We start from the raw sequence: 20857 nt of genomic DNA on the forward strand, positions 1-20857 counted from the left end.
CTTCATGAACAGATTGAAAAGATAGATAAGAAGTGTTTACTATAGATCAAAATAATAGTGACTAAAGAAAGGAAACAAACTTTAAGCATGAAATCTACATTTTTCAAAGTTTGAGAATAAAGATGAAATATTAGTTTTTAAAATTTGAAGAAAAAATAATATTAATTTTAAGAGTTTTAAAATTTAATAATAAATAATTAACTGATATTTTTAATAATAATTCATTTATAAATAGATGTTTAAATTTTTTATTTGTTATAAACATACTTTTAAAATTAACCTAAAACTTAAGTGAAAAATAATCTTTTGACCTCCCATCATACTTCTGGTCCGATAATTCATTATGCTTTTTGATTCTCTACACAATTGCTGTTCTCAAGTTCACATCAAAACCCTTTTTCGCTTTTTCAAGGTAACCTGAGTGGTGTTAAGTAGGATTTCTCATACTGGGGGCGCAAATTCGATACTAGCTAGGATTTCCCATGTTGGGGGCGCAAATTCAAGGAGTCTTGACTTATTCGAGTTCATCACTCCACCCAAGATTTTAATTGTTAGTGTGATTGATTCGGTCTCAATCTCAAACGGAAGATCAAGTCCCAAAAAACATAAGTTCACATCAAAACCCACGGGAACCCCATATTTATATATATTGGACAATCAAAGCTGATCAAAATCAAACACCGGAAAATTACAACAATGTTTAAAAACCCAGTTTCGGCTCACTGAGTTAAAACATAGAATACAAGAAACCAGAGAAAAAACTTAGCCATTCACCTACTAGCAATTATGTCGAGTTACAAGATACGTAAAACAAAACAAAAACAAAACAGAAGAATTATAAATAATATGATTAAAAGGATCTCGCTAGCAACACACACACACAATTCTGCAAAACTAGGGAGGGCACAGGATGGATCTCATCATACAGGTAAAGAGAAGCTCCTCTGGTTTGGAAGGTTCTGTGGTTTGATCTCCCATGAAGAAATCTGATGTGCTTCCTCAGAAGCGATAAAAGGCAAAGAGATTTCACGGATCATCAAGTCACCACAAAAGGGGCATTCACTGGCTACTGCATCATCTAACTCTGATCGGAGCTGCCCATTGATGTAATGAATTAAATTAGTGGATTTCATTTATCAATAGCACAAGAAGGTCACGAATATGCACAGAGGCCTAACAAGGTGCTTTGTCAGCCGCTGGGTGGAACTCATCTCAAAGCCATGACAAACAAGAAAAATTAAACAAGGAGCAATCAATGATATCATCTCCAGGTGGGTCCACTTCTCACAATTAACATTTGCTAGCTAAGTTGCAAATCCGAGAGACAAAAAAAGAAACCGTACCTTGTCTGTCGGGGTCATGCTAGTAATGGAATCCTCAGTTAAGACACCATTTGAATTCCTCCTGGATTCACTACCCAGTAGAGTTAACTGCTTCTGCAAATCCAGTATATACTCTGCCTGCATAAAAATCATATTTCATCTCAATGTATGACTACTATTATCCAATTGCCAACTTATATTATATATATAGAGCAATGTTACATGTATACACTTTTTTATATGCATTAAGTATACAATCAATGTGTCATCATATGATTGGGTGTTATTTTATCATGAATTTAAAATCATATAATTACATGGCGACACGTCAAATACATACTCAATTGTGCATACATAATTTTATATATATATATATATATATATATATATATATATATATATATATGATTTTAACATACATAACATATTGAAATCATTAGCTTTAAACAAAAATAACACCATTCACAACTATTAATCGGTAACTTCATTCTCAAGTTGGAATGTTACCACAAATGTTGACAAGGCTAATGAGAATAAAGATAAAGAAAAGGCAAGGATATTCCAGTCAGAGTAGTTCCACTTTGCAATCTATAATTAAAAGTTATCACCATTACTTACTTGAGTTTCATTGGTGGAACGCGTTACGTGCGCAATCAGGCAGTGTGCATGGAAGGCGTGTCCACATGGAAACACATAGAAAGGGGCCATTGGTCCTACCGACGTGTAACCTCGAGCCATTCGATAATCTCCACCCACAGTCAAGATTTTACGCTTACAAATCTGAGGACATGAAGGATTATGACATCATAATCTAGAACTGGGCTGTTAGTTAACTAACAGATCTGATTAGGCGATAGTGCCACAGAGAGAATCTTAAATTTCCAAAAAGACAGCAATAAGAGTTTCATTTATAACCTTGAAAAAACAAAAAACAAAACAAATTAGGAGTAATATTAACAGGGAAAGAAAAGATAGCTCCACAGCAACTCAAACAGAGACTGGCTGGTTACAATTTGATCAACCGACAATCCACAGAAAGAACAATAAAAATCCAGAATGAAAGCAAAGAAGCTTCATTTATAACCTTTGAAAAACATGGATAAAACTTATTAGGACTCAAGTTAACAGGGAAGTGAATCATAGCTCCATAGATAAAACTCAAAAATTAGAAAGGCTGGTTATGAAACTTCAAGAGTTCAAGATGCTAAATGAAGCAACTTAAAAGGGTAAACAAAGAACAAGCATAATATTTATTAAGGTCCATATGAAACCCTGATAAAAGCAAATGAATTAAACAGAAGAGGAACTGAAGCTTCTTTTACAAAGCATATCAAATGGGAACAATATATCAAAAATCTTTACCCCACAATCCTCGCCTCGCTCAATGACAGCATATCGTTGAGTAAGAGCACTGATGTCATTTCTGATGTTGTCAGCTCCATGTGTTGCATCATTCATCTCCTGTTTGAGCTTTTCAATTTGCCTGTTGTAGTCCTCTAGTGATGAGCAAATTGCTTCCTACATATACATAAGAATATTAATGTATACAATTTGATGGAAGGAAAAACTATAAAAAGAACATTGTGAAACTAAATCTGCTTGAGCTATTGCACGCAATTGCGTGCTAGCATTAAATAACTTGAGCTAAAAACTTGTCAAAAGAATGAAGCAAGCAATTGCATGGCCGGCAGAGCCACAGAGCTAAAAGTCATTGACAAGTATGAATTTCTCTTACAAGAAAATAACAATAAGACATAACTTGTTGAAAAGCTCCATGAATTTCTCCTGCCTATTGATTTAGTTTTGCATCATTTATAATCTCTTATTGTTTATTCCTAATAGATTTTCAGAGCACGAAGATCCAAAATAATATGATCTTACTTTAAAGTCATCAATCAAGGCAAAGTCTGGAAAGAATGGTAATATATCCTCAATCTTTAAAAGACCATCTGTTTCTTTTAGAAATGCTATTGCCTTCCGTATATTCTCCCTTTTAGCTCCCTTTTCCTGTTCAACCACATGCTTTGCAACCATGAGCCAAAGCTTCTTCCTCAATTCTTCATCATCTTCAACCTTGTCAGCTTCAGCCATAGCAAGCTCGGGGTCAACCTAGTAAATCAAAAGAAGTGTAAGACTTATAATACAGAGCTTTAAGCATTTTTCCAAACATCTACTTTGAAAGAGTTCTTGTAAGGTATAGTTGAAGTAGCTTAATTATAACACCCATGAATTTGATATTGTGAAAAACTCAGATTGTATGACGGACAACAAATTTTCAGATATCACCACAAAAATTACCCAAGCAACCCCAGGGAAACTGACACCAGAAGTTCCTGGGGAAAGTTTTTTCCCAGTTCATCCCACACTCCTCCCATCATCAATAGTGAGAAATTAAAAGAGAGAGAGAGGCCTTCAATGCATATAACCGAAATCAACAGATGGGTAAAATTCCTGAATTAACTATCTGGAACCGGAAGCATATGATTTGAACAACTCAAATGCTTGTGGTCTAAATGAAAATTCCAGCATTGATTACAAACAATACATGCTATGAAACAGACAATATAAAACAACTGCTGAAGTCCATCAATACAAATAAAACATAGTGAAACAAGAGAAACATTGAAATAACATTGTCACCTGTAGAGCCAATGCAACTGCTTCTTCGTGCATAGACATCATGCTGTATATATGAACACAGGCACGCATTCGCTTTTCCTTCAGGCAAAGACGCAGGGCATACTTGGGATCATAAAAGAACTCAGGCCCATTTTCTCGTCCTTTTCCAAATTTGCATTGTAGAAAACGCAAAAGAGCACTATCATCTTCCTAATCATAATATTGTCAGGTAATTATATATTAAGTTTATGATAAATTAAAAAAATCAAAACGGTATCAAACACTCAAACACAAAAATGTTACATAGCACTGCATCATTTTAATGCTCAAGTCAAGTTAAAATGACTTCTAAAGTAATATTAACGAAAACATATATGCACTCGTCACATAAAAAATCAAATATCTTTACCATGTCCTTGTTGAAATAATCAAATCGCTTTTGGATATTCTAATAGTTAAGCATACAAGGAACATAAATCATGGAATACTACATAAATTGCCATGTTTCATATTGCATCCATGACAAACAATTGCCATACTTTAAAAAAAGAATTCAGAATAAATATAGTATTCAACAAATAGGCAAGGATCCAAAAATAAGCACAGAGAGAGAATCCAAAACACTAAAGTGAGCATCTGAACCTGCTTGGCATACAAAGAGAGCAGCAAGTTATGAACCCCAGGATCCTCATTATGCAAGCGATGGACGCAAAACTCTAGATATTTAATGACTTCATGGGTTTCATTCCTGCGATTATATATGAGTTGCAAACAAATAATTAAAAAGATAAAACAAGAAGAAATTCCTAATGTGCAGCTCTCTGTGCCTGAAAATGCAAGACTTGTAACTTGAGCACTAATATTTTTATTAGACATAAAAGTTGATGAATGGATAAATCATTAAAAGAGGACCATTTTGATGACAAAAGTGTAACTAAAATTCATTGGAGAATTTTCCAGTCACTAGGTTCTGGCGGCCAATTGCCAGATTTCTAACCTATATATTTTACTATTTAATGTGTATATATTAATTAATACTGTTAAGCTGTATGTCAATTGGTATAATGATTCTTAAAATCAAATAATGCTATAATGATATACGTATAATATTATGATTGTTATAAGATATATACAAAGGTAAATATGTAAAACATATCTACAGAAAAACATTACAAGTAAGTGGAACCAAAATAAAAAACAAATAATTCCTTAGTCTGGCACTCTTATGTATGTTAATGAAACATATTAACTGATTTTTTTATCTTTAAAGAAAAACATTTATCCATATTAGAGAGTTGAGATATGGAAAGAAATGCATAGTCAGTGGCATATAACTGATTAACTATACAAAAATAAAATAAAGATTACTTTGCATGAGGTTCACTTGAATAGCGCATCATAGCAGGAATCAGTTTCCTAGGGTTTAGGTTGTTAGTGGTCATCCATGACTCCACAGTTTCATATGCATCAAGCATTATAAGATCCGGAGCAAACTTGTACTGCAGATTAAGAAAATTATGATTAATTGTCTTTCAAGAATAATAGACCAAAAATAATAGGCCGTGGTGAATGAAAAATTGGCAGGTCAGCTAGATCATACAATAAGGATGAAGACTTAGACGTATTGAAGATGAAGGATGGAACTAAATGGCAACCAGCATGCAGATCTTGATTTGTACCTGAAGGTCTATTGGAACGGCAGGTTTTCTGAGCACTTCCAAAGCATTCTTTGCTTCCCCTTGCTTAAGGAAACCAAAATTGTAAACAAATGAAGCAAACATTAACTAAAACATATATACACGTACACATGCAAAAGAAAATTAAAGTGGAAATGAAAAGCACCTGTATATAATGATTGACTACAATTTCATACTGCTCTTTCAAACTAGCAAAATATACTAGTTCTTCAACTCTACCATAGCTACAGGAAATTACCAAAATAAAATAGTAAATAGGATTATTTTAATCGACAAAAGAAAATAAAGATATATCGACATGCATAAGATTGAAGTATTTGTCGTTCAGTATATGAATTGGAAGGTGTTAATACTGAAAGTGGATAAAATATGGATAAAACTCAAATTGTCATTTATTGCAAATCACTAGATGCATTAATAAAATCCCTACTTACAAAATCCATGTGTTAAAATAAGCATAATAAGATCTATTTAGTTAGGTAGGAAATCAAGGAAGATTCATTTGGTAAATTCCTAAAACATATACTGTCAGCATATTGGTCCAGAGGCAAACAGTATATAGTGAACACTGTCACATTATAGCATAATTACCTTTCTAGAAGCTTCATTGTAGTTGCCTCATCCAATACATCCTTGCAGTCACTAAGGAAGGCACGAAACTCTTTAATAATTGATTGGTATTCTGAGCTACGATTCTCCAAAGCAGTGTCATCTTCTAAGAGTAGCCGATTTATCTAATAGATTAGAATATAGACCAAACATTAACACTACAAATTCTGACATATTTATCACAGCCTTATTGCTTCTGTTAAAAATACATAAATTTGTCTACAGATAATAGAATTTATATGCAACCAACAAAACATACTGGTACATGTATAGTTCTCTGTTGACACGAAACCTATTTATCATAAAAATACTTGTTCATTCTTGTGATCAAAATAAAATTTTCAGCTAACTGTTTCTGATCTGACAAAAGTACTCATAAAATATGATATTCAACAGTACAATGACAAATAACTAAAATTTTAATATATTTCCTTTTTTCCTCCCTGCACCCCCACCCCTCTCTTTTTAAGTGATTCAGGGAGTTTCCTTCATCTTGCCATGATAGGAAGTAAAAATGGGCCAAAAATAGTTGAAAAAAGTTCAACAAGAGGTAGCCAGTTTTGTCATCCAAGAGTTATAAATAGACAGAAGAAAAAACCTTGTCCAAGTACAATTCAGTTGCCCATGTGGAAATCATCGTTATTTGGCATTTGTCATCCTTTGCAAGATTATCAAGCTTCCGTAATAAGAAAGTTCTCAAAGCATCCTGCAAGTAGGCAAAGCACAGTACAAGTTAGTAAATATATTTCTGTATTCAAATCAAAATGATATAGTCAAAGTTCCCAAATGTATAATTCAATTCCATTTTCTTTGAGAGGCCAAATGCAATATATGAAATGTACACCAGGAATTCAAATAAAACTGCAACACAGATCTACTCTTTCAACCTAAACCAACATTAACAATTAAGAGTTTTATATAATTATGAAACATTACTGCAACTTTAAGAGAAAATTCTGCATGAATTCCAATAATGCAAAAATTAGTGAGCAATAACAAAACTTTGTAAACAGGTCAAGGATGTTAATAGAATAAAAGTTTAATTATGTATTTATATATTTTCTGACAAGAAACTAAAGATTATGAATCAATGGCTAGATCATACAAAAGCAGACCAACCGCATTTCTGAATCCATCCCTAACTTCAGCCCAGTAATGGCATGAGCTTAAAGAAATATAACAAACAAATGAACTCAAGACAGAAGGAACATGGACAATTAGTTGTGGCAAAGCTGAGATAATACATAATGTAGAGAATTCAACTTGATAAATTTGAACTACATCTTCAAAAAGCTAGAAACATGACTGATACTGTAATTACCTGTTCGCTTACACTAATAAACTTCAGAGTGATCTCCTCAAAGGATAGGATATAGTTGATCTGCACAACATGTTCCCATCAGTTACAATACAAGGTTATACACTTGTATTTTGATAGAGAAAAGAAAGTAACATTCTTTTATCTCAAATTACCCTGAACACATGCATACACAATCACAAAAAGCTTGCAACCCCCCCATTCCAAGTATATCAACAAATAAAAGGTACCCTGGCTTAATTATATAGGTTATTCATAGGTAATTTTTCATTACTTATAAATATAGCTAAACTTCAAAATCAATTAAAAAGGGGGAAAACTGGCATTTCATTATTAGAAGAAGATAACACCACTGTGTTACATGATCAAACCCCCTTAAAGCATCAAGCAGTGGCCTGATCTGTTAAAACGACAGTCCAACACTTACCTAGTTGGAGGAATGATAAGAGTGGCCAGGGAAGAAAAACCAACAATCAACAACATATATGCAGATAAAGGGCAAGGGAAGAAAAATACCATGCTTTATGATGAACAAGTCCTAATGGGAGAATATACAAAAGTCACAATGTGATTGTGCGTCAATAGGGCATATTAGAGGATGATATCATACACCATTCATGGGGTTATGTGGTTGTGCATTTGCACATTTGAGTGCCTCCTCCTGTGCAACTAAAACTATATGTGATTTTGGCAGATTCTAGACATCTATTTATGAAATGGAGATGATCAGTAGTTTAAAACGTCTTCTAAAATCATCTGTGCATAAGATTATTAGAACTAAATGTTTGAGACATACAACCATATCCCAAAATGTCTTAGGGTGATTTCAGCGGTGTCAGTATCATCCATAAGAAATCTAAGAAGGATAACAGAAAACAGGAATGTTAAAAGATACAGAATAACCAAAACACTGTCATAATAAAGCAAGAAATAGAGGAATACTTTTGCATAGAAAGAAGCTGCTCTAAGAAAATCCTTGGCAGAGAATGCAGCTTCAGCCTGCAGCATATATTACTCCAGTCATACATTTACCACATAAAACAACTTTCCCTACACAATACATGCTATGAGGTGAAAGTTAATATAATATTTTGAAGGAATCCATGTTAATGACTGAAAATAGCCATTCAGTTTCTGACAATGAAGGCAATTAGAGTATTCGACATACCTGAACCAAGTATACTTGGTCTCTTTGGAGTGGTTCACGACAATTTGCTAAAGCTGCAGCATACTCTTTCATATCCAAATAAACCTTCCACATATCTCGGCCTTCATCATTTACAGAAACCTAAAGCATGCCTCAAGCCCAGCCACAATAAGCAAATCACTAACTGGGAAAACAAATATTAAAATCAGGGAACATAAAATTCTCAAAAAAAGCAAACCTGAAAGATGGAGTTTTGGTCATACGCATAGAAAATTCCTGCAGTTGCATCACTACATAATCCAATGATACCCTTTGAAATTGACTCTGATGTTAGGTCAAACTGAAGTTCCTCTATGATTTGCTCACTGATTCTATTTACAACCTAGATAAATTGAAAGAGCACAGCATATAGGTTAAAAGATGGGAAAACAAAATCATAAAAAGGAATCTGCATTACCAAGGAAATCTGACATAAACTCTAAACACTAACAAGTCCTAAAGATAGGGCGACAGCAAAGTTTAAGTGCCTCACACCAAAAATCAACTATAATCTAACACTAAAAACTTTACAACCATATACATGTAGTTGTATTGAAAGACCCTAGAAACAATGGATATGATCAAAACTGAAAGTATATCTTCTGTGTTCATTGCAACACACCTTAACCTTATTCCCAAGAAGCAGCAGGAAATGAAATTCAGACACTGCCATAGAACTGGGTTTAACTACTTCAGTATCTTCAGACAATTTTGCATAGTTCAGAAGAGCCTTGTTCTCCACAAAATTTTGATCACCATTTGGAGAACTACCCAAATATATCAAACAAATTAAGTTAGGAAAGATTTCAAGATAGATGTATATTTGATAGACATGAATAACCACTACAGTATATTCACCAAACTAAGAAGATATAATAAATTCTATTTTTAAAAGAGACCAACAGATATTGCACCAGTGGGAGAAATTACAAATGTTTTCAAAGATAAAATGACCATAATTTTTTGTTCCATAAACAAGCAGGAAGAAAAGGTCAGAATGACATCCTTTACCTATTCTGTGATCCAAAGTTTAAGCCACCATGATAGATACCTGCTCCAGAAAGCCACGCAAAATGCACAGCTCTTCTTTGCTTGATAAAAAAATGTAACTCACTGAAGAATAAGAGCAAAATAACAGATGTCACATTCAGAAAGATTAAAAATAGCATCTTATAATGTGCTAATTTTTTACATAATAAATAATTTTTCACCCTCCAAATCATTCTGTTTTTTAAATTAAATAACTAAAACAGTAGATAGTGTTAACATGGACAAAAGCACTTGCCTGTTTGGTATTTCACCAGGAAGTTCCATGAAATGCACAGCACGTTCTAAGTAGCTAGCAAATACACTCTAGGCATGGGATAAAATCAGTAAGTGTATTGAGTGATCTCAAATGCAGTGATCCAAAGCTAAAAGATAAAAGAGCTAAACTTACATCAAGTGATCCAAATCCAGTGAAAGAATAAAGTCGTGTTGGAGTGACAGCCATCACATAATATCTAGTACCATTGCTTAAGCTAGCTGTTTCCATCTGTAGGCAAGAATAAGAGAAAGATGGTGGCACATTAACTATAGATGTTAATGGATTAATTCCATGGAAGAATAACATTATAGTTTCAGTATTCTATTCTATCAACAGGAATTTCTTCCTATCATAATCAATTTCATAAAAAAATGAACAATCTAGAGGCCCTGAATATGTCAAAAAGACAAGACCAAACTTTTTCAACTAATCCATATTAGCAGATGAGATCATCTGAAGAAACTAGATGGCCAATAGTCAATTCAACCGAATACATGAAACACATGCTCAGAGAATAAACTTTGACAAACAAAAGAAGAATTATAGTTGCTGCTGCCTAAGTATGATATATGTAATTTGGAAATCTATACTAGTCCAATGAAGGCTGAGGAAGAAGAACCAAGCAGCAATTCCAAGCCCACTTCAGAAAATAAAACAAGAAGAAAAAAGAGAGATTACCTGCAAGCCCATAATAGCTTCTGGAAGCTCAGTTAACTCAAATAAAAATTTTATATACTTTTCCCTCTTGTCCTTCTCATCCACAGCCATCTCATGAAGTTGGCCATTGTCTGTACCCAGAATGATTTCCTTTGTAGAAGCTGAATTTTGAAGAAATTAAACACGTTTTTAGACCAAATATGATGCACAAACCTTAATTTAAATTAAACAAGAAAAGAAAATTTTCGAGAGATTACTGAATTACCTTCAGTTATCTGTTGTCTGTTCCAGGCAACAGCATTTACAGTAAGACCTTTCAATTTGCTCAACACACGAGGCTTGCTCCACTTTGCATGAGTGTAGAAAGTTTCAGCACCACCACTACCAAGGATGGTGGCAATACAGTGACTACCTCCAGGATCAACAAAAACTTTGTGGATAGATTGCTCCCCAGGTCGACCCAGAGAAAGATCAATATCTATATTTCAAATGAACCATTAGAAATCAGACAATGTGTCATCTTATGCAGGCACAATCAGTTCAAGTCCAGCCAATTCTAGGAGTACGCCAATTGAACTTGGTGTCAACTCAAAGTCACATTCGATCTAAATCCAAAACAGGCTACACATTGAAAGTTGCGTCAATACCAAAATACCCTTTCAGTTTATAATACTTCAAATCGTTCTTAATCTAAATGATCAAATTAAGTGCTCCTCTCAGAAAGCTCAAGCTTTTCATTTTATTTCACTTTTTTTTTTTTTTCATATTTACAGATAAATAAAGATCAAGCTTAGAGTTAGTGTACCGAACACATGATTAGCTCACATTCCGAAGAAGATTTACATATAAAAACTCTATTGAACACAATGCAATAACATATCAAAAAAATTATAATAGCTTTCATTCACTTTTCACCATTATGCCCTAACACAAATCAGTCTGGAGTACTTCAAAATTGCAAAATAATATTAATATTAATAATAATACACAGTTCAACTACGAAATCAAAGGAAAAAAATTAGAAAAAGAAAATAGATTTAAAAAAAAAAAAAGATACCATAAGATTCACCGGCACCGAAATCGTGTCTGATAAGCCATCCTTTACTAGTTCCTAATACAATCACATCATTCCCAGCTGACATACATGTGATGACACCTCGTCCCTTGGCCGCGTATCTTTCAAGAACATCTACCGAGAAAACTTGCCTCATCTGATCCATATTCAATTGGCCTATCAAATTTAGTTAACAAAACAGTTGAAATTTAAAATGCAATTATGCTCAAAGCTGAACTTGAACAGAAAGAAAATCAGTTCGCCGGACGGGAGATCAACCGGGAAAATTGCCTAAATGGCTAAACAGCTAAAGGATTTATTGGATGTTCTAGTAAACTGCCAAAACGGTCGTCGTTTAAGTTCCTCCGTTAAACGCAGTCTCTCGTGTCTGGCCATGCCACCCTAGGTTTGCCCTTAATAAATTGTCCACCCACTAAATACATAAATTATATTTTATCTCCCAAAATTAAGCCTGTCAATTAGGCAGATAGACTGGAAGCCTGATTTTTTCAACCCAAAAAAATAAGTTCTAGGTCAAATAAAATTCGGACCTCGAACAAACCTAACCCAAAAAAATTGTCCATTAAAGTTTTGAATTCGAATTTGAATAAAAGTTGTTTAATTTGGACCTAACGGGCCCGAAAATTTGAAGCAATCGGTGATATTGTCATATGATACAGAGTGAATTATATTTTCCTATCTAATGTTTGGTCTCAAAACACTTTTTTACCTTTAGTTGGTATACATTACACTTTTTTAATCTCAAATCAAGCATAATTACACTTTTACACTCAAGATTGAACTTTGTTAATGAAATAATATTATTTGAATGTAAAATTATCATTTTATCCCTATTATTTTATTTTTGAAAATTATTATGTAATCCTAAATTAATGAAAACTTAGAATCTTATATCTCTTTCATTTTACCTTTCCTTTCTTCCTATACATAAGGGTGATTCTGTCATATAATTAAAATAAAGTGGTAGGATGTAATTTTTGAAACTATTAGTGTCTCTTGGAAAAGGTGGTTGGAAATTCAAAAAAAGTTTGAGGTTTTTTGAAAATTTTTAAAATCTCAGTTTATCCCCAATAGTTTCAAAATGAAAATTACATCCTAAAAATTGAACAAAATATAACAAATTATGAATGTGTACTTATCATATTAAAATCATTGGGGTCATATAATAGTTTTAAAATATACGAGTTTTCAAACTTTTTTTAAGGATTAAATTATCTTTTTTTAAAACATTTGTGGTCTAGTAAACATTATTGTTTTTTAGTTTTAATTAATAGATAGTAAAATTACCATTTTAAACTTACATTGTTAATTTTTTTCAAATAAAATTTAATTTTAAGTGAAAAAGTATTATTTATATCAATTAGGGATAAACAAGTGTTTTTAAACCAAAACTTCAATGGGAAAATATTATTTACTATATTGTAAAATTCAAACTTCTAATCTTCAAACCCGGTAACGATGTCTTGGGTTTAAGGTAAATGAGTTTTGATAAGGTTTGAAATTTGATTTCAAATTCTTGTATACTAATATGATTTTCACATACATTGGTAGTAAAATTTAATATCTTGATAAATGACAGACAAACAATAACGAAATATACAAAACTTTAAGTTGGTCTATAATAGTAATTTTTCAACAAATCAAATGTTTATCTCAATATCAATCTATGTATTAAATATGTAATGTAATTAGATAATATATTATGTCAACTCTAACGCAACTCCATAAACAAACGATCACCTTCAATTTGGTTATTGAATTCTCTTATCTTTAACTTTTTATAATCTTAATAGTCCTTTTTTTTAGTCTACCCCTTAACTTAAGGTAATTGCATATTTTACCAAATCTTTAATATATATTAATTGGGTTTATAAATTTCTTTAATATTTATTCTTTTAATTCTCATTTTCAAAGATGTAAATATACCATTTTCAAGGGTTACTTGAGGTGATTTACTACATGTATATCAAACCCTAATACAACTATCAATATTTTTTTTAACCCTTAAACTTAAAATTATTACCATTTGACCCCTAATATATTAGTCCTACACACTTGGGTCCAATAATGAGAATGACATCAATTATCACATGAATGGATCCATACTTATTAATAGAGCTCACAATCATGCTAATTTGATGGATATACAATCAATATGCACTTCGTATTATGTCAAGTTGATACCAATAATCTAGATATGTAAGATTTATCACTACTTTTGATAGGATTATTCAATATTATGATAATTTTATCATATTTTATTTGTCATCGGTCAAAATAATATTGAGACTATAAATACTTTTAGATTGATTTTTATATGTGTTTATAAATACCTCATGATTAAACTATACATTGTTCCTCTTGGTTTTATCAATTTATGAACAATTATTCAAACTTGCATACAAATATATACACTTATAAATAAAGAGTGTCACACGAATGTTCAAATATGACTTTACATGGATTTATATTGTCGAAAAGATTGGCTCTAGAATACTAATTTCCATAGTTCTAACTTGGCTTGAGTTTAGTTTGTTCAAGCTAAACGTAGAATTTAGCTTGAGTTGACTCAATTCAAATCTACTTCTAATTCGTCATAAAGAAAAAGATGTTTGGCTTTGAGATTGAAAGATTTGTGAATAGGGAGTATGCAATCCAACAATTGTATGGGCTTTCAACAATGATAGTTGAATTAACTAAATGGGCACCTGAATCTTGGAGTAACTATGAAAATTTGAAATTAACGTTAGATCTTAATTATCCGATAAATGCACAAGAATGCTCCACAACAACCCTCTTTTATTGTTCCCCCATTTTTAGTTGCAATTTGACTCATGACTCGCATGACTAATATTTTTTTAATTTTTTTCAATTGTTAGGAAATGAAAATGATGGTTTTATCCTTTTTATTACATTTTTTTTATTTTCAGAGATAGATTTTGGGTAAGAATGTGTTATTTATACATATAAAAAAGAAAAATTTGGGTTAAATCTTAAGTGGGAAAGAAAAATTCACTTTTTACTTTATCTAAAAATGATATTTAAGGAATATCCTATGGTGTTATTCTGTCTACCGATCGCATTTATAAGGTACAAAATCATTTGGATTAATTGAATCATTGGTTTCCTTTTTTAAGTCATAATTTTGATCATGGGCTGGGCCGAAGCTTGAAGCCCATATCAAGCCGAACAACGCTCCCTTTGTGGACCCCATCAATACGACCGATTGAAGTCCAAAAAGGTTTTTTTCCAGTAACCTTTAAATCAAATCGGAGCGTCTATGGGAGCCGTTTAGCAACACACGGTCGAGATTTCATGAACACCCTACCGCCCACTATTCCCAACGGTCAAATATCCTCGTTACATTCAAATATTCTCTGATAAGGATTTCCTCTCTCAAGTTTGTTCTCTTCCCTTTCACTCAAAAACTTCGCTAGTTCTTTCGCTAAAAGAAGCAATTGATTCTAAATTTTGCTTGAAATTAGAGCACAAAAATGAGTGTTCTTCAATGCCCGGACTCTATTAATGGACAAGAGCTTCAGATATGGAACAATGCGGCCTTTGACAATGGTGAATCTGAAGACTCTGTAGCAATTAAAGGTTCGTGGTCTGATTTGCAATCGGTTTACGTAAATGAGTCCCTTGAATCAGATTGCAGCAAAGAGAATTTGGATCCTGGCTTGGCGAAATCTCCTGTTGTTTCTTCTCTGAAATCTTCTGTGCTCTTTAAGCCTCTTCAAATGAATACTTCCATCAAGAACTCGCAACCAAAGCCAGTGAAGAGCGTTTCTAAAATGATGGGATCAAAGAATGGATGTGAAGAAGAAGAGGAGGAAAAGCGCGATGAGAGAAAGATTGATATGGAAATTGAGGAGATTGAAAAGGAGATCAGCCGCTTAACATCAAGACTCCACGTTCTTCGTCTTGAAAAGATCGAGTTGAAATCGAAGGCTACAGAAAAGCGTGGAAGAATAGTGCCGGCAAAATTCATGGAGCAGAAACAGAGTTTCACTAATCTAGAGACCATGAAAAAGAGTGACGAAAACTTACTTTCAAGCGCTAAATCAAAGTTTAATCGAAGAGGAGTCAGTTTAGGGCCGGCTGAGATTTTCTCTACTGCCAAATCAAGACAATCTTTGGGCAAGCCAGACATTATCACTCCTGTTCAATCAATGCAAAGTCGCCGCAAATCTTGTTTCTGGAAATTGCAAGAAATTGATGAATTGAAGGTGACAAAAGAGAGAGGAAAGAGCTCGAGTCTTAGCCCAAAATCGCGTAAAACGGCAGCGTCCAAAATTCATCCTCCAAAACAAGCTATGACAACCATAGGATCTAAAAAGTATGTGAAGAGAGACGATGGTGTGCTTTCACTTATTCAGCCTAAGAAGCTTTTCAGAGATGGTGAAAAATCAGCTACAAGTAAGAAGCCTTTGAAACCTGGAAGAATAGTTGCTAGCCGCTATAATAAGATTACAAATGGTGATCGTAAAAGGTCTTTAGAGAATGACAAAGAGAGTAACACGTGTGATAAGCGGCGCGTTTCGCGTGAGCATGTGGTTGATTTGGGCTCAAAATCTGAGACTAGAGCAAAGAAGAAATGGGAAATTCCGACTGAGGTGGTGGTTTACAAGGGATCATCTCCTCCGTCCATTTCGAAATTGGGAGATGAATTACCGAAGATCAAGACCGTTCAATGTGTTGACCAGAGTCCAAGGGATTCTGGGGCAGCCAAAAGAGTGGCTGAATTGGCTGGGAGGAAATCTTACTTCTTTGGTGCTGATGAGGAAGTGACAGAGGAGGCTACTGTTTGTCAGGCTTTGAGTTTTGATGAAGATAGCTTTGGGGAATTTTAACATTCTTTTGTAAGTTAAGTTTCAACTACGGTTTTCAGCCATAACTACTATGGTTATGGTCCCCGAATGGATTTCTTTTGCTTTCTGTGAAATGGGATATAAGTATCTTCTTGTTCTATTATGCAATAATGTGGTAACATTGATAAGCTTTGCTCTTGCTTTCTAATGAAAATTTTTGCGCCGTGTGTCATATGAGTTTTTATCTAGAACTAGAGATCCTGCAATGTTAGGCTGCATTTGATTTTTTTCACCTTACTTCAATCTGATTCTGGGTTAAAGAAATAGTTTCCCAGAGAAGAATTATGAGGAGTTCTTTTTGGGGGTACTAGTTTAGCTGTAAGCATGCGATGCCTCTGCTAGGCTCTAACAGGACAAATTTTTTCTCTTCTTTTCTATTGTTAAGGTTGCATCACACTGGTGTAGAACATTAATTTTATTACTAGTTAGACAAATTGGAACCAACTAGCAATCAAGCAATTCAATTTATTTTTTTAAGGCAGGCCCTACCTTGCATTTTTTACTCAAATAACTTTGCCTTTTAGCTTTTCCTCATTTTATATACATTTTATTGGTTAATTTCAACATGATGAACAGGAAAGGTCAATATTATAATTCATTGTACCGTTTTTATTTGATTAGACTTCCTTAATGTTTGTCGCGCTCTTATGATCCGGTATTCAATTTGCATGATGATGTTTAGGAATATAAGATTTTAAATCTCATTGTAGAGTTTTACCCTTTTTGTGTAAAATAATACTTGATTTCAACCTCCTAAATGATAGTTTGTATAGCAAAAGGATTTAGAATCCCCAAGTGAGAGGGCTTGGGTTGGAGCCCTTTCCTAAAGGGTGTTCTGACTCTAAGAGAGAGAAGAAAAATCAATGAGGTTTGCCGCAAAATCGTAGTGAAAACAATTAAGGAAACTTCATTTTGAATTTGGTATTGAACTGCATTTTGTATTTCCAGAATTGTGTCATTTTCTTCTTATTTTGTTGCAGTAGTTTGGTTAGGTGACAGTGACAAAGTCCTGTATGTGAAAGTCATGCCTATGCCTCAGAGATCATATTTTACAGAAACTTCTTCCTACCTCTAGATAGGAAAATTTATGCCAAATAGTGCTCAAGCGCCTATTTTGTAATACTCAAATCAATCTTGTTGAAGGTATTATCTCTTATGCAGCAAATTTCCTGGTCAATTTTTCACAAATTATCTCTATATGCCTTTATGTTTCTTAAGTAAACATAGCTCATTCCAAATTTGTCTCACTGCTTTGATAAAATTTTCAATCAGCAGCAGGATCAGCCATGGTTCTTCCTTGATCCTTTGCTGCTGTGACTTTCTTGGCAATGCACTTGAATCTACAAGAGGAATCACCTGCAGCCTGCTAATGGGCATGACTATTTCTGCAAAAACTATTTTTCATTTTTCTTCTTTTTTTTGAATTAGTTTACCATGCTAGTGAATGTCAAAGTTGAATGTGACTGTCTGGGCAAGAAAGCTTATCTAGACAACATTCATTTTTCGCAATCTAACATTGTATGTGCTTACTCTCGAGGCAACATATCAAATATAGTTTTCTCGTTAAAAAAAAAAAAAAGTTGCTTTTATTGTAGAGAGCCATCAGGGACCATTTTGAGGCTGACTATTCCTTAAAATTTTCTATCTCCCATATCAGTGGAAAAGATAAATTTTTATGAATTTCAACAACATAGATGTGGCTAATTTTGTTACCAAAAATGCATTAAATAGGGTTTAGGATTATTTTTATTATAGGATTAATTGAAATAATAATATGTATATAAAATTTAAAAAATAAAGAAAAACCACTTGAAAAATAATGTAAAGGTTTAAGAATCTCACGAAAGATTGAATTTTCAAAGAACCATATAAAGTCACTCGGAGGCTGGTTTACCTTCGCTGTCTATACCCTGCACTAACCAGAACTCAAAAGTCTCTCCGCTTTTATCAGCCTCACTAAACCCTACATAGCAAAAAAAATATTTCGAGGCCATTTATTGAAATGAAACTGTAATCCGAGTTTCATCGATACAAGCATGTTAATTGCTTCAAGATGCTGTAAGCACATCTTGCAATTCAAACCCAAGATAAATTTATGGGCCGCCATTGATTCTAACTCCGCTTCAATACTCCGCACTTTTCGAGATGTCGGACAACTTCGCTATAAAAATGTAAGTCAAATCTTTAAATTAATTATTTGATCGTATTTGATGGAAGTGTTTTATGTTAATCTTTTAAAATTTTCCATGAAAATTAGAGATCGACTTCGTAATTTTTTTTACTGTTATTTTTTGTTTCTTTGTTCAGCTTATAATTAGTGATTTTGCTCCTAATACAGAATTGTATGACATACATACCAGTTGGGTTCCCTTTGATTTCGCCATTTTTTTGGAGTGTAAGTAGATTTATTGGCAACTACAAGTCATTTGTCACCCGGGCCTCTGCAGATGAAGATGAGGTAACAGAGGAAGCCTTGAATCAAATTCTTGCAACTATTGAAAATGATCCAAAGTCTGCAAGGGATATTTGTGCAGCGTACATTGATAAGCTATGCAGAGCTGGAAATCCTTATGCAGCTTTTAGATTATTGCAATCCTTGCGAGACAAAAACATGTTCTTTTCGAATGGTTGTGAACGCCTTCTTGTTGCTGCAGCTGAGAGAAATGATATTGAACTGTCGACTCAGGTTTTCATGGATTTATTGAGGTCATGTAGATCCTTGAGTTCAGCTTGTTATTTTTATTTTGCTAGGGCTTTTTCAAAGACGGATGATTCTATTCAGCTGGTGAAATTTGTTGAAGAAGTATCAGAGCTGACCTTTTCTGAAGGTACGATAGTTATGAACAAAATCATCCATGCCTTTGCTGAATGCAGACAGATAGAAAAGGCACTCTTGATATTTGATCAGATTAAAGTTCTGAAATATAAGCCAGATTTGATCACATATAATATAGTTTTGGATATCTTGGGTCGTGTTGGCCGTGTGAATGAAATGCTTCATATGTTTGCATCAATTAAGGAAGCTGGCATTCTTCCAGATTTTATTTCTTATAATACATTGTTGAAAAATTTGAGAAAGGTTGGACGATTGGATTTATGCTTAGCCTATTTTAGGGAGATGGGTGAGAGTGGTATTAGACCAGATTTGCTTACATATACTGCATTGATTGATGCCTTTGGTCGATCAGCTAACATTGAGGAATCATTGAGACTGTTCAATGATATGAAGCAACGGCAGATCCGTCCATCAGTATATATATACAGATCCCTAATCGATAGTTTGAAGAAGATGGGGAAAGTTGATCTGGCAATGACTCTTTTAGAGGAGATGAACTCATCTCAAACCGTTTTGGCAGGTCCAAAGGATTTCAAACGAAAAGCCAGGTGATTAAGATACAAAAATTCCTGATACTCTGAGGGACTCTGAGTTCTGAACTTAGCTCCAGCTATTTTATGTCATGGAAGACCCCTTAATGTGTGCTGCAATTGATATTGGTGTGTGTTTTCTTCTACTAACTTTTTTCTTTTCATGACTTCTGTCACTCTTAGAATGAATTAAGTAGGCATCAATATTACTCTGACTTGCTGCTATATAACCTTAAAGCATCCTCTTAATAATGGAATATGTTACATTTTTAAGTCTTATCATACAAACTTGTATTTGTATTATATTATCCAGTGTTCATACTGTCAAATTAGCAAATTTGGGTGAATATAGGTTCAGCTTAAGTGATTGGTTTTTTTGCCAGCAATATAATAGTTCGCTGTTTTTATAGGTACCACGAAAAATGTATGATGAGCATGTGGGTTGACAATACATGTATTCCACTGTGCATATGAAAACCATCAGGTGCTAGTTTGTCGTTCTTTTTCGATATTTGTCACTCTTCAAATTCCCAGAGTGTGTGGACAGGATTAGTTGTACTCTTTGTAATAATATAATCTCTTTACAATCACATTTATTGTTCGGTTGTTTTTCATCAAGGGATTGAAAATGCAAGAGGCCTGTTTAGGTGCTCCAAAAGTAAAGCAACATCTTAGACCTCAGTGTTGCAAGAAATAATAAAATAGGAACTTATTCCCAAGAAAAATAGGATTCCAAATATGAAAATTAGGGTTCAAATCTTCATCGATAATATTTTAAAATTAAATTCATTGATTTACCTGGTGCATCCATTAGCTAGAGGTAGCATTGCT

The 20857-nt window shown here is 33.5% G+C and overlaps 3 protein-coding genes across 6 annotated transcripts; 2 read left to right on the forward strand and 1 right to left on the reverse strand.

The window, feature by feature from the left end:
* Positions 1 to 610: 610 nt before the first annotated feature.
* On the reverse strand, positions 611 to 12157 carry LOC123196464 (vacuolar sorting protein 18). Its single transcript, XM_044610509.1, has 23 exons — positions 11772 to 12157; positions 10980 to 11192; positions 10736 to 10875; positions 10190 to 10285; positions 10037 to 10104; positions 9763 to 9864; positions 9374 to 9518; positions 8951 to 9094; positions 8734 to 8853; positions 8508 to 8564; positions 7569 to 7628; positions 6846 to 6953; positions 6230 to 6372; positions 5784 to 5862; positions 5621 to 5683; positions 5310 to 5440; positions 4584 to 4689; positions 3963 to 4151; positions 3204 to 3431; positions 2685 to 2840; positions 1941 to 2102; positions 1344 to 1460; positions 611 to 1094 (listed from the first exon to the last, which is right to left on the reverse strand). Exons 1-23 carry the CDS (start codon positions 11932 to 11934, stop codon positions 921 to 923), a joined length of 2964 nt encoding a protein of 987 aa, XP_044466444.1. The 5' UTR covers positions 11935 to 12157; the 3' UTR covers positions 611 to 920.
* A 3126-nt stretch (positions 12158 to 15283) lies between these two features.
* On the forward strand, positions 15284 to 16642 carry LOC123196571. Its single transcript, XM_044610625.1, has one exon. The coding sequence runs from the start codon at positions 15284 to 15286 to the stop codon at positions 16640 to 16642; it is 1359 nt and encodes a 452-aa protein (XP_044466560.1).
* Positions 16643 to 18488: 1846 nt separating this feature from the next.
* On the forward strand, positions 18489 to 20644 carry LOC123196315 (pentatricopeptide repeat-containing protein At1g11900). 4 transcript variants are annotated; one of them, XM_044610290.1, is made up of 3 exons: positions 18489 to 18831; positions 18999 to 20044; positions 20437 to 20644. In XM_044610290.1, exons 1-3 carry the CDS (start codon positions 18697 to 18699, stop codon positions 20498 to 20500), a joined length of 1245 nt encoding a protein of 414 aa, XP_044466225.1. In that variant the 5' UTR covers positions 18489 to 18696; the 3' UTR covers positions 20501 to 20644. The 4 variants fall into 4 exon arrangements, 3 of the variants coding, with proteins under 3 accessions (XP_044466225.1, XP_044466226.1, XP_044466227.1); XR_006497685.1 differs by having other exon boundaries at positions 18492 to 18831; positions 18999 to 20155; XM_044610292.1 differs by having other exon boundaries at positions 18692 to 18831; positions 18968 to 20044.
* Positions 20645 to 20857: the final 213 nt, after the last annotated feature.

The sequence above is a fragment of the Mangifera indica genome, chromosome 14, assembly GCF_011075055.1.
Source record: "Mangifera indica cultivar Alphonso chromosome 14, CATAS_Mindica_2.1, whole genome shotgun sequence".
NCBI classification, from domain to species: Eukaryota; Viridiplantae; Streptophyta; class Magnoliopsida; order Sapindales; family Anacardiaceae; genus Mangifera; species Mangifera indica.

Coding starts and splice junctions, on each gene's coding strand:
- LOC123196464 (XM_044610509.1), bottom strand. CDS start 11,934: ATGGATCAGATGAGGCAAGTTTTCTCGGTAGATGTTCTTGAAAGATAC. Junction 11,193..11,771: donor CGGTGCCGGTGAATCTTATG/GTATCTTTTTTT, acceptor TTTGAAATATAG/ATATTGATCTTTCTCTGGGT. Junction 3,432..3,962: donor CAGTTGCATTGGCTCTACAG/GTGACAATGTTA, acceptor TTGATTTACTAG/GTTGACCCCGAGCTTGCTAT.
- LOC123196571 (XM_044610625.1), top strand. CDS start 15,284: ATGAGTGTTCTTCAATGCCCGGACTCTATTAATGGACAAGAGCTTCAG.
- LOC123196315 (XM_044610290.1), top strand. CDS start 18,697: ATGTTAATTGCTTCAAGATGCTGTAAGCACATCTTGCAATTCAAACCC. Junction 18,832..18,998: donor GACAACTTCGCTATAAAAAT/GTAAGTCAAATC, acceptor CTCCTAATACAG/AATTGTATGACATACATACC. Junction 20,045..20,436: donor GATTTCAAACGAAAAGCCAG/GTGATTAAGATA, acceptor CTGTTTTTATAG/GTACCACGAAAAATGTATGA.